The sequence below is a fragment of the Achroia grisella genome, unplaced genomic scaffold, assembly GCF_030625045.1.
Source record: "Achroia grisella isolate CSIRO2021 unplaced genomic scaffold, CSIRO_AGI_Agris_v1 utg640, whole genome shotgun sequence".
Taxonomy (NCBI): Eukaryota; Metazoa; Arthropoda; class Insecta; order Lepidoptera; family Pyralidae; genus Achroia; species Achroia grisella.
In genome coordinates this window covers 6821545-6834488 of record NW_026712977.1, presented here as the reverse complement: position 1 = coordinate 6834488, position 12944 = coordinate 6821545, and the positions used below count along the sequence as shown (strand labels likewise).

The window sequence follows — 12944 nt, the reverse complement described above, 5'->3', positions numbered from 1 at the left end:
TTGGATGTGATAACAGGTATATAATAATTACCCTTAATTCATCCAACATTTTGGCAAGTTGCGCTTCGATAGCTTCTACTTCCTTTTGTTTGGCCCTTAATACTGCCATCACACTCTTCAATACAGCGGCTGCTTCTTTATGCCTGGTCATATTTTCATTACCGTTAAACTAGATATTGCTAACGAGCAGATGTTACATTTACATCAAGTCATGTAATAATACAAGCTAGTATATAAATCCTACCACAACAAAATCTTAAAGAAATCGTGTCTGCTTTAAACATTAAAAAATATTGTACACTATGTTTAAATATATTATTCAGGATTTTCCATTCGTATAGTACTAATTTGAAGAAAACCTTACCGTAACTTTTTGAGTTAGTAATAAAGATTGTTATTCCGAATACCACGAAGTCCCTGTAACGGCTAGAAATAAATAGATACTTACGCTAATATCTTGGGTTCGACTACTCGGAACACCTTCGCATACATATCAATTGCTTGAACCCAGAGTACCATAGAGCGACACACCTACAAATATCAAATAAACAACTTTATATAAGTAAACACACATACTGTCACGACTGTTATTTTTGTTTGTTATCCTAGATGGGGCAGTTGCGAGATATTAATGTAGCGTGCAGCAAAGCTACCGGCGTCTCTAATTTATATATTTTTAATCCGTGTTGCTTTCTTAGAGGCAGTCTACATTAACACACAAATTTTCTTCAAGGTGTCTGAGATATTTCAACTCTATGCCTCTATTAAGGATAGTAAACTACTAGATCATAATGTTCTTACAACATACTTTGAGATTAATATATTTAATTAAGTATATTCATTTTATTTTGTATCGATTCGATCTAAGGAAATAATAGTTATAATTGGTTGTTATGTAATCTCATTTTACCTTTGATACTTTAACTACAGTTTCTGGGTTAAAATCTTTGTGTGTGAGATAAACTTTGATCTTCTTAAGTGTAGCATCAGGTATATGATCTTTGTCGTACTCTTCTAGATTACGGATGAAATTCACGTCTGCTAGAAGTTTTTTAGTGGAATCCCAGTCTGGTCTACAAAAGGCATTAAAGTTATATCAAATTCACCAGCGTTAAATAGGCAATATTATATATTGGTCTTTACTAATTAACTGAGAGAAAACTGAATTTACAATGTACATACATAGCTTTCAAACCAATACAAAGAGACAATCATGAAAATATTTGTACTGTGCAGGAGTCCGCAATATCCGTAAGAAAAGAAATTCACCCTTTTGTTTCGTATGTTGCGGTAAATGAAAACAGATTGTTTCGGTAATTGAAGTCTTACTTTTTGGAAAGTTGCAGTTAGTACCGACATAATTCAAATGACGGCATTACTCGATCTAGTATCTTTTTATATTTATTACATATACAAATTGGATTAGTTAAATTATGTACTACAAAGTAGTAATTTAACACCTCGTAAGTAACTTCCCATACATGCAGGAGACCAAGAAAAATATTCTAATATTCGAAAATTCCAATAAAAGGTTTTATATTCAATCGTTTCTAACGGTATTTTATGTTAATCACGATAGTGTCTCCTACTTCGTCACTTACTTCGCGCCAAGGAGAATGCAAACGGGCTCCATTACAAAACGAACAAGTGCAGGGGGTTTCTGAAAAGCCTTTAATTCGTTTATATCCGCTTTGTTGAGTGCCTTAAGTGCATTCTGAGCCGCATCCATCGCTGGCATGGCTAGTGCAAGATCAGCTTTGGCCTCGTCTGCGATTGCTTTTACTTCTTCAGCTTTCACCTTGTGAATTATAATGATTTTCTATTGATTATACACAATCGTATCTATTATATCGCAGATACAAAATGAAAGGCAATACGCATTAGTAGTTTAGTACGATAGTAATCTGATAACACACTATGCATAGAAAATTTACTTAAAAAGGTATTTTGTATTTTTATTTAGTTTTCTTCATTACTATAAAACAAAACAGTAAAGCAAACTAAAGAAGGGTATATCTTTCTTTGTTTCTCGATGCAATATTTGAACTATATAACAATGATAGACAAATTACATCGATGATACACATAATGTTTACTGCAATTTAGGCCAATTGAAACATAAATCGTGCCTGTCTATATATACAATCTGAATTAGACTAGTTCATATATATATATAATATAAATTAAGAATCTGGAAAGCCAGACTTTTTATTTAAAATTAAATTAGTGAATTTTATTATAAAAACATATAGCAAGGTGGGCAATTATTCACATGATATTTGCATTGCACTACCACAGTTAGAAACCTCATATATAACCAATTCTTTAATGGTACATGGCCATACCATAGTATATTTAATTGTATTTTCTTTAGATACCTCATTATTTATGGGTATGTTAATCTGTTTACTTGTATAACTATAACACTGTAACGTAATTACTTTGATTTATTATATCTAGGGCATGTAAAATTTAATTTAGTAATTCTATTGGGGAAGTTTATTAAATGGCATCGAACAATTCAATATGATCAGTAACATGTAAAATTACACCGATAATCTTCTTAAAATAAAATTAATGTATATAATATAAAGCAGGAAATTTGCAAGCTCACCTTTGCTTCAGCTTCATCTTTCATTACAGCCTGTTTAACTTCATCTGCCGCCTTTTGTTCAATCTTAAGTTTGTTAACTAGAGCGATGCCCTCGTCTGCCTTCTTAGCCAGTATGGGCTCCATATCGCGCACTTGCTGTTCCATCACGCCAACCACGTCGTATGTTTCGTAAAGTTTCTGTATTAACGGAAAGCTGGTTTTACTTTAATTAACACTGAATAATATAATGTGTACTATGCTATAAAAGGTGTTAAGTCGCTCTGTAAATTAGTGTATGTATATATTCTCAGTTTTTAAAAATTCATTACCACCAATTCTGAATTTTTACTTCGTGTATTTTTCTAATTTATTTATATACTTTAATGCATACAGTACCTACATATGGCAGATTAAACACAATGAGATATTTTCTATTTATATTTATTTCATTTATATACAACATTCAACTATATATACATATGATATATGTTAGAACTAATTCGATCTGTTGGCCCATATACACTACATAAAAGCCTATGGATTTATATGTTTCAGTATTTGATCAGGAGACCAATCTGTACTAATTAATCTCTTATTTTCTACCTAAAATATGTGGAAAGAAACAAAATTTATTCATAATATTTTGTATAAATTAATAACATATCTTTATTAATATTTACTATTCAGTACCTACAATCAGTATGTTATAATTTAAACAAGTAACCTGCAATCCGCATGATATTCTGTCTCGCCCTCGTATGATTTGTTGTTGTTTTTTGTCAAGTAGAGATAGATATAGTTTTAAGAGATCCAAGTAACTACTGGGTGTTGTGTAGAAGTAGCGTTTCATTTCTTGGTACAGTCGATCCGTCATACCATCAACATCCTGTTCATCGTAAGATATCATCAAATAGCTATTTATTTTTTAAGTCCAATACATAAAATAAAAGTGGTAGAAAATATTATTAAAATAAAAATAAAAAAAAGGTTGTGTAGGTTTTTATTTGGTTATTAGGCGAGAGTTTCTCGTACATTGGAACTTTGTTCTTTAAGATTATCAAAGGTAGACTTTGACTGTACATAACTTGTCATCTAAGTATTTCATTCTATGTAAACTGTGTTTCTGCCGGAGAGTGAAATATGGTAGGTATGTAATTATAGGATACGGATTTATGACACATTAATCCTCTGGTATGGCAACACATGAGGGTTGATTTGTAAGTTTGAATTTTCATGTTATTTGTTCAAAAATGTGTTTAACTGAAGGACTTGTATCATTAGTCATTAATAAAGAATTATAAAAAAAATATTGTCCTAATGTCCGTGGTGCTGTTAATACTTATTAGTGACAGTTTCCAATTACCATGAAATGAGTCATCATATTGATTGCTATTTAATTTACACAAAATAAAAAATAGGAATTTAAAATAATAATTACTTCATGCATAGTCACACACAGCGGTGATATCTTCTCAATAATATCTCGGTTTCCCAGCGGTTGCAGGGACTGTTGCGCTACTGATAACAAAGCCTCCGCTGGCCATTTTGTAAACCAATCGATTGTACAGCAGTTGACCAAAGACGGGAACATTCGACAGCGGCGCCTAGGCATACAAGTTTTGTTGCATGTAGTAAAATATATTATAACTAATAACAGACTTATAACTAATGATAGAGCAATAGGCAATTTGATTGTTATTGATTTTTAAAAACTTGACTGAACAACGTACAGGGATTGTAGTCGCTAAATTATATATTTTTACCACGACTCCCGTTTACTATATGTATTCTGTTCTAACTAAGAAAATACTCAGAAAATACTATAAAAGTTTGTTTGTTATTAGAACGAATTTTTACCCGTAGTGAAAAATCACTAAACGTAAAAGTTAGTTCTAGTAGTATACAATACTATGTAAATGAAAAATATGACCACTGGTTATAAAAATAACGCTGCCGTATACACTATGTGCTCATAGAAAAATGTTAAATACAATTGAGTAACGTTAGAAAAATATACGACCGTATCTGGTTTTAAATTATATTAAAAATAGATAGGTACATTTTATGTAAACAAAAAATACTACATTCTCTTCGATTACAAGTATTACTTTCTAATTAATATAATGAACTATTTTCAATTTTCTTAAATAAATCGAGTAATTAAGCGGAATTCCGATTTACTTCTTAAATTATTAAAAGACAAAGTTATTAGCACATTACACGTGGAAGTTAAAGAGACGTACCTGAAAGCTTCGCCGACAGGACTCATACATATACAAAGGTGCAATTTGGAGCGGACTCGATTGATAAAAAAATAGTAAACTGCATCGCGATCTGCTGGATTTACGCCACAATTGCCAGCGTCAGAGCGGCAACCGGTCTGTACTTGCTCATATGTATCGCCCTCGAAGAGATTCGGGACTTCACCTGAGATATATATTACTGTATATATAAGACACTGGTAAAGGACATTATGTAAACGTTAATGATAAAATAAATCGTTATACCACCTTAAATTGTGGCATAGTCGCTGTTTGTTGCATAGTTTTATAGGTTCTATATTTACTAGAAAATAATTTCACAGAGTACAATGAATTCATAAATTGACAACAATTATATTCATGGCAATCACAAAATATAAACAAAAAATTACTCAATGTTCTCCGTCTACGCTGACGATTTGGAGAGTATACTTACTCGTAGTGACGATGACGTGAAGAAGTACTTAGTAATTCCATTAAAATGTAACTATTCTGATATTAAATCGTAAAATTGAGGGCCATTTCAGGAACAAATTTAAACAAATAAGAATGTTTTTATAGTAGTTTGCGAGGGGACTTGAATATTTAGAAAGCATAATCTTATAACTAAAATACCCGAATTAAGCATGTTGTTGATATCTTCAAGAAACTCCTCTTTGGTAATCTGTGTGTCGGTAAACAGAAATACAGTGTCCTCGTAGTTGAATCCGGCGCGCATGTACATCTTTCTTAAATCGTCGTGAAATTCTGGTGTATCGTAATTGCGCTTCAATTCCATTCCCATACATCTACACACAAAAAGTTAATTTAAAAGTTTTTACATTTATGGAAGTTATATTCGTAAAAAGGGGTACAAAGTTTTTACTTCCCTATTAATATAATAATAACGAAATATTTAATAAGAAATGCTTTACAAGTTCATTTAATTGTTGATATCGTGTCATAGAATGGTTTCATCAAATAGTTATTAATAATAACAATAACCCATGACAATTAACACAGCTCCATGAAATCCCAAGCTAAGCAGAGCTTTGTTATGGGTCCTAGAGAACTGATATAAAATCATTTTTTTTTGCATACAAAAAACACAAATCTATGAAATCAAATTTTAACATCAGCGAGGATTCTAACTTGGTATGATTAGCATTAAAGCGGTGTGCGAAACCTCTGGACAACCAAGGGCGGTAATTTGCAATAAGTATGAATTTGTATTCATAGGTATGAGTGTCGGTTTGGATGTTGTTTATCTATATTATTTATGTATTTACAAAAACAATATCCACAACACAAGCTCGGTTTACCTTACATGGGACTAACGTGTTGTCCAGGGATATTATTATTATAATGTGTATTTATAAAACACAAATATCGATGTATTTATATCAGTTGTCTAGTATCTATATAACAAGTTCTGTTTAGTTGGGACCAGATGGCGCTGTGTGAACTATCCTGAGATATTATTATTATGTGATATTTACTTGCACTCATTGACATGTCCGGCGAGAGTGGCAACACTCCTGCGGCCGGAACCTCCAGGGCCCACCATCAAGCAGTGTCCCCTCTCAGCTCTTAACACCCTTGCCACTCTCACAACATGCTCTACTGCATCCTGGAACAGCACTAGGTGCATTTCCGCACGCGCAGTCGAGTTATACTCCTCCAGATATTCCTAGTACATTAAACTATTAGTATACAACTACTATTATACAGCTGAATAATATAATTAGTTTAATGCGCTAATCTACTATATAATTACAAATATCGTTTTAGCATTGCGTAACCCATTTATTAAAGGCTATCAGGCTATTAAGATCACGCTTTAACCAATAGGAGCTGAGCATAAATAAACAATTTTAGATGACATAGACAATTAACCATAACACAACAACAACAACTTTACTAAAGTATTTGCTATATATATTACACTAAGCAGCTGATAACATTACAAAAACACATCTTAATAATATTATAAACGCAGGAATTTATGAGTATGGATAGATCGATGTTTGTTACTCTTTCACGCAAAAACCACCGAATGGATTTCAATGAAATTTGTTAAATTATTGTATAATATTATAATTATCATTTGTTAAAATGAACATCAGGCAAATTTTTAGTATCTTTTTCTTGTCTCTATTTGCATAGAAAACGAGTAGTAGAAAGAAGAAGAAAATTACTATCCTAAAGTGCTTAAACTGAATTTTATTTAAACAACGGTGTGATACATGATGGAAATAGTTTTCTATTAAGTAAATTCTAATCAAAATAATAAGTTATATGACATCGGTGTCACTGTCTTACCTACCTTCAAAACTATCATAAGTTTCTGCATATCTGGTATCTCTTGATATATTCTATTTTCTTTTGGTACTGCTGAATTCAGGAAGTCTCCAAAAAGAAGAAGCGGCGGATGCTCTATAATGGGATCATCTGGTACATCGAGAATGGGTTGCTGGAAGTTCTTCTGACAAATGGTACTCATAAGGTGGTAGAAATAGCTCTTGTCTTGTATATTAATCAGACGGTCGTGGAAAACCCGCAGACACTCGTGGTAGAACAACCTTAATATGATTATTCGTCATATAATAAAACCACAAATCAGACGTGTCAGTATATTAAACTTCATCGAGGTAAGCTTAGCAACAAGTCCTCTGCCTAAGTACCTCTATCTGCTTGTCTCTGCAGCCAAGCATATTGCTAAGCCGTATTTTTGTACTTGTACGAGTGTGACATAAGGCAGTGCAAATTACAGGATAAGAGTTATTACAGTTTAGTCCTCCGGAATGCCAACACATAGCCGGTTATTGACGTTCACTACATTACAACTGGTTCAAAAAATAATACGTTAAAGTATTGTTATTTCGAAAATCATGCATACGAGTATACGAGTGGATACTTAATAGAGCAATACTGATAAGAATGAGAATAAATCAACATTTCGTTCTAAATGAATATTACATTTAGTTATAATAAACTAACGACGGGTCCCGGCTCCGCACGAATACAAAACAAATCATTGAATTTCTTAATTTTTCTATATAAATCTTCATTCTCATACATAATATATAATAATATTATAAATGCGATAGTTTGTAAGTATGGATGTTTGTTACTCTTTCATGCAAAAACTACTGAACGGATTTTGATGCAACTTTACATTATTTTTTATATTTTTTATTGAAATATATATTTTATTTTAATACGGGTGAAACCGCGGGCTCATCTAGTATAATATAAAACTTACCTCAACATGCCCTGTGGTGCACGCATGTAGGCCGCGTTGGCCTGTAACACTCCCTGCATAGACTTGGACAGATCTCGCAAATTGAATACGTAGTGGGACTTGGCCGGCGTGGGCAGGAGTTCAGCACATATCTTCAAGTATACTTCAACTGCCGCATTCACTATTGGTTCACCGAGGACCGACACTTCGGGTACAAAGTCCTCCATGTGCCCTTTCAGAATTGCCTTGACAATAAAAAAAACATTTTAAATAAATTATTCATTTTCAGGACATTTTACGCACGTAAAGATTATTGTAGATATATTATTTTATTTACAGTAAAATAATAATTTCAAATGGAAATAGTGAAATTAGTTCAGTTAAAGCAGAGTATTATTGAAGTATTTTATTTAAAGCTCGTTGTGCTTACTGGTCGTTTCTAAATTTCTGCAGTTCATCATATAAATGATGAACTGCAGAAATTCAGAAACTTTTGAACTTAGTCTTGTATGTAGATCGAACCTATATATAAACTAATAAAACGATGTAACATTAAAAAGTTCGGGTACATAATTAAGGGATACAAACAAATTTAGTATATCGTAAAAGCAATAATCAGTTTCTTAAAACGTTTTTCTGTAGAAAAAGTTGAGTAAGAAAGAAAGATTCAGAACTTCTAATTCTATGCATCCATAATTTTTTATCATGATTTAATCACGATAGTTTCCAGATATAACTGCCAATAGGACGTTCTGAATATTGCTAGCATTTGAGTCGATTACTAACAATCGCCTACGTTTTGAATTAATTAAATACCAACCTTGAATATAGTCTTCATAGCATCAGCATTAGGCGCCGAAATATAAAACATTGCGAAGTGTCTTACGAATCGTGCAGTCAGCGGATTACGACCACCGCCGGGTGGTGCACAGGCACACGACAGTACCACATCTAAGATTTCCTTCCAGTACAGCTTATCACGATCGTAGAAACCACCGAAATCCAAAAATTGTCTGCATTTAATTATCATTAATAACAAGTTAACATATGTTGAGAAACTTAATACTAAATCAACACGCAAGTTTCTTGCTCATTCTTCTCGAGTTTATTGCTTAGTGAAGAGACAGCTTTCCGAATGTATGTAATGACTATTCAAAAGCTTTAATGTAAGTTTATTTGAATAAATGCTTTACTATTCTATTAATATATTTAAAGTTTATTTTTTTGTATTCGCTAATAAAAAATCTAAAACATGTTATCAATCATTGTTTTGCACACATACATTTACAACAATATAGTTGTACAAAATTAGACCACAAAATGAAGGTTTGGATTCCAGTAAAATTACAGAGTATCGACCCTTGATTATGGGCTGACTAAGGTAGTCAGCCTATAATGGCAACCTATGAAGGGTACCATGGAAGTTACATGAAATATGTGGTGCTGAATTTAGGCAGGAGGTGCATTTTTATCATCTGTTGAAGCATGTAAAAAAATGTAAATACACTATTTAGTTGATATGAGTGGAATGGTATGGTTATATGGTCATGATATCTTATAAACTTGGCAAAAGTATACCTTAGTAGTCTGATTAAAAGTAAAGAAAAGTATAACTGTATTTAAAAAAATAAAGTAATAATTGTATTATGCAATTGAATTTTCTGTTGTAACCTGTTTATCTTAACTTTATCCTTTAACCTTACCTTAGCAGCTCTATAGTTGGCTGCGCTCCGTATACATCAAGTCGTGGCATATTCACGTCGTCTATAAATATGATCACTTTCTTTCCAAGTGGAGCGCCAATAGCTTTCCGTGGCCTTTTATCTAATCGGAGTTCTATAACTTCCTAATGACAATATAAATAATTCATGTAGGTACATTTTTTACATTCTGTGGGTGCCATACGATTTGTATCATGACAAGTAGCTATCATAGTATGGAGTAATTTTTGCCTGTTAATGTTATTCTTAACCTACTCAGCATTTTTCAATTACGATAAATAGATAATAACTAAGTTATTCTTTCCAAAGCTCAAGATATATATATGTGAACTCAGACTATTATAGACAAACCAAAACTTTACAGTCTTCTAATTCATTAACATAATAAGACTATGACTAATTATGAATAAAATAGTTAAACTTTAAATTTAAATTATAAACCTGTGTTCGGGTGCTACTGGTTTGTGCTGAAAAATTCAATATGATCGGTATGTAGTACCCAGTTGCTGACATTCGGTTCAGTATTTCAGCTGCGATGCAAGTTTTGCCCACGCCTAAAATCAATACAGTATTCTAAATTTAGTGGTTTAGTATAAGTATGTTTATAGTGATTCTATTGTTTTAATACTATTTATTATAACTAGGCCTTTGTCGACGTGTAAATTGTTATTTCCCATCTTTGCTGAATTTTTTAAATTCACGGCATTAAATAGACCTAAATTTAATTTCGTATTTAATAATGAAATAATCAAGTTCAGATGAGCATAATATCACACTTTAGCAAAATCTTCCTAAAAAAATCTCTGGTGAAGGATGAAATCTGTTTCGTTCAGTAGGTTTTGTGATTAATATTCACCGACGCCGAGGGTTATTTCGTTTTATAAAAATTGAAGATAAAAACGAAAACATGAGTAACAATTTCATTAATCGCTTTATCAAAAAAATATTAACTGTAACAAACGCCTTAGCATGGTAATTAGGCAAAAGTTCAAATAAGCATCGTAACTCAGAGGTTTGATAAGTTACGCTCAAGGTATAGTAATTTCATATCTGGATAACATAAAAAAACTATGGGTGTCTGCATATATTTTTGATTGGTAAGACTAAACAAATAATTCAAGGCAAAGCGGAAGCCTAGCCCTCTGCCACGTTGAATTTAAAGTATACTGAGCGAAATAAGTGCTAAGTGAGTGTTAAGTGACAATTTCACCACAACGTAGTTGACATGTCTGTGTGAACAGTCTGTGTTGACAGTCGCCATGCTCAATAATATAGACTTACCTAGACTAACTATTTTCATATTTTAATTTATATTCATTCGTTTATATCAAAACATAATAATAAATCATATGAGTTAGAAACATAATACATAGCAATAAAAAAAGAAAAAATATAAGAAACTATGTATTACCCGTGCTCCCCGTAAACATTACAGGTTTTCCGGAACCCAACAGCTTTTCAAACAAATATCCATAGCGTACTGTATCGATGGTAGGTACAAGTGTTTCAAAAAAGGGCCTATTGCAATCATATACAAACTCCGGTATAATTTCCGCCCATACTTTTAGTTTTCTTTGTTTTGTATCCATGTACATATCAAAGAAATTGAAACCTTGTGGAAAACTGAAAATAAATGTAGTATTTTTCTTATACAATGGAGAAAAACATGAAACCCCATCTGACGGTAAATTGTTATAGTAAAATATGGATGCCTAAAATATCTTATTTCGATTAAGAACAGTAATGTTGGTTACAGTTTCTACCACATTTATAAGTCGTATAGAAACATGCAAATAACTTAAACTTTTGAACTGAGGTATTCTGTTTATGTAAATTTTATGCGGATTGCCTCAGTTTTCTGACAATATCGTATTTCGATACACTTACAATAATGTTTACAATTCTAATACTATCTTAAAAAATATTAAAATTTAAATAGCAGTAACTTTGGAGTATAAATAATACTGCAAAACAACCTTTAGATTGATTTTTTGGTGTCTTTATACAATTAATAGGTTAATCATAGTATTTATGGCATTTATATATAATACATAATTTATTATGCAAAGTACAAACAATTCTAGGCTCTATTTCTCATATATAAATAAATTAATTAATACAAACTATTCAGCCTCCTCATATGCCTCGAACTGCCTTTTAATAATTTCTTCGAAAGCTTTCCTGTTCATCTCTAATATGTTGCCGCCAATGCACCATACGTAGCAAAATATGAAGCAGTGAGCAATGTAGAGTTTAATAGCGGCTTTATCAGGAAACCGTTCGCCAGGCTCGCCGAGTAAAGCTCCCATCAAGTAACATAACGCTGACACTTTACTTATCTCCACCTGTATTTCATTAGTTCTAGAAGTTTTGCATCTATAATATATATCTTTCTAAAATGAATTTGTTTGTTATATTAGTTACACTTTGAACTGAATCCATTATGATAAATTTTAGTTAAAAGGCAGATGGAACCTTTAATTAAAGGTACATATTCTTTATAATACTAATAATTAATATAGTAATAATTAGTATTTGAATTTTTGAAACTTTTTATAAAAGGGGATGAAAGAGAATAGTAAAGAAAATTTAGAGCAGGACAATATCGTGAGCGAAGCCGCAAGTAATAGCAGATTATTATTATTTTAGCATTGAATAATGGTGTAGATACAAATTAATTTTGTTTAAAAATATAGTGGGCATACCTAATAATATATTATAAAGAACTGTGTACCTGCATAGAAACTGTAAGTAGCAAAGTTACCTGTTGTATACCAACGCTGCACTTAGTTTTAACGAAAGACACTCCAACGTCAACCATTTGAAATAATTCATAGAGGAAATCAGCATTCTCTTGGTTAAATAGGTTCTTTTCTATAGATTCCTCTAACCAGGACCGTACATATGGTAGATAACCCAGTTCATTAGGATCTATATAGACCATACCACAGCGGGAAACTGTCGCTGGGGAAGCTTGCGCTAAATCTGCCACCTGAATAAAACGTGACTCACTATATATCCCATAATTAAAAGATATTAAAGGGCACCGAATCTTTTCATATGTCTATAAATTTTGCAAGATCGGTATTTGATAACAAAAGTTCCATTATCATATACAGCTTTTTACAGAAACGGAAAATATCACT

The 12944-nt window shown here is 32.0% G+C and overlaps 1 protein-coding gene across 1 annotated transcript in view; it reads right to left on the bottom strand.

The window, feature by feature from the left end:
- The window catches only part of LOC131849152 (dynein axonemal heavy chain 6), a 50907-nt gene that overhangs the window by 19927 nt on the left and 18036 nt on the right, over positions 1 to 12944 (bottom strand). Inside the window, exons 31-48 of the mRNA XM_059199149.1 lie at positions 12563 to 12790; positions 11923 to 12143; positions 11210 to 11421; positions 10240 to 10352; positions 9781 to 9923; positions 8898 to 9090; positions 8099 to 8322; positions 7160 to 7415; positions 6333 to 6523; positions 5470 to 5642; positions 4837 to 5020; positions 4032 to 4197; positions 3318 to 3479; positions 2615 to 2791; positions 1602 to 1798; positions 911 to 1073; positions 449 to 531; positions 32 to 143 (exon numbers count right to left, since the gene is read on the bottom strand). Coding sequence (XP_059055132.1) covers positions 32 to 143; positions 449 to 531; positions 911 to 1073; positions 1602 to 1798; positions 2615 to 2791; positions 3318 to 3479; positions 4032 to 4197; positions 4837 to 5020; positions 5470 to 5642; positions 6333 to 6523; positions 7160 to 7415; positions 8099 to 8322; positions 8898 to 9090; positions 9781 to 9923; positions 10240 to 10352; positions 11210 to 11421; positions 11923 to 12143; positions 12563 to 12790 — 3198 coding nt within the window. The remainder of the gene's footprint in view (positions 1 to 31; positions 144 to 448; positions 532 to 910; positions 1074 to 1601; positions 1799 to 2614; positions 2792 to 3317; positions 3480 to 4031; positions 4198 to 4836; positions 5021 to 5469; positions 5643 to 6332; positions 6524 to 7159; positions 7416 to 8098; positions 8323 to 8897; positions 9091 to 9780; positions 9924 to 10239; positions 10353 to 11209; positions 11422 to 11922; positions 12144 to 12562; positions 12791 to 12944) is intronic.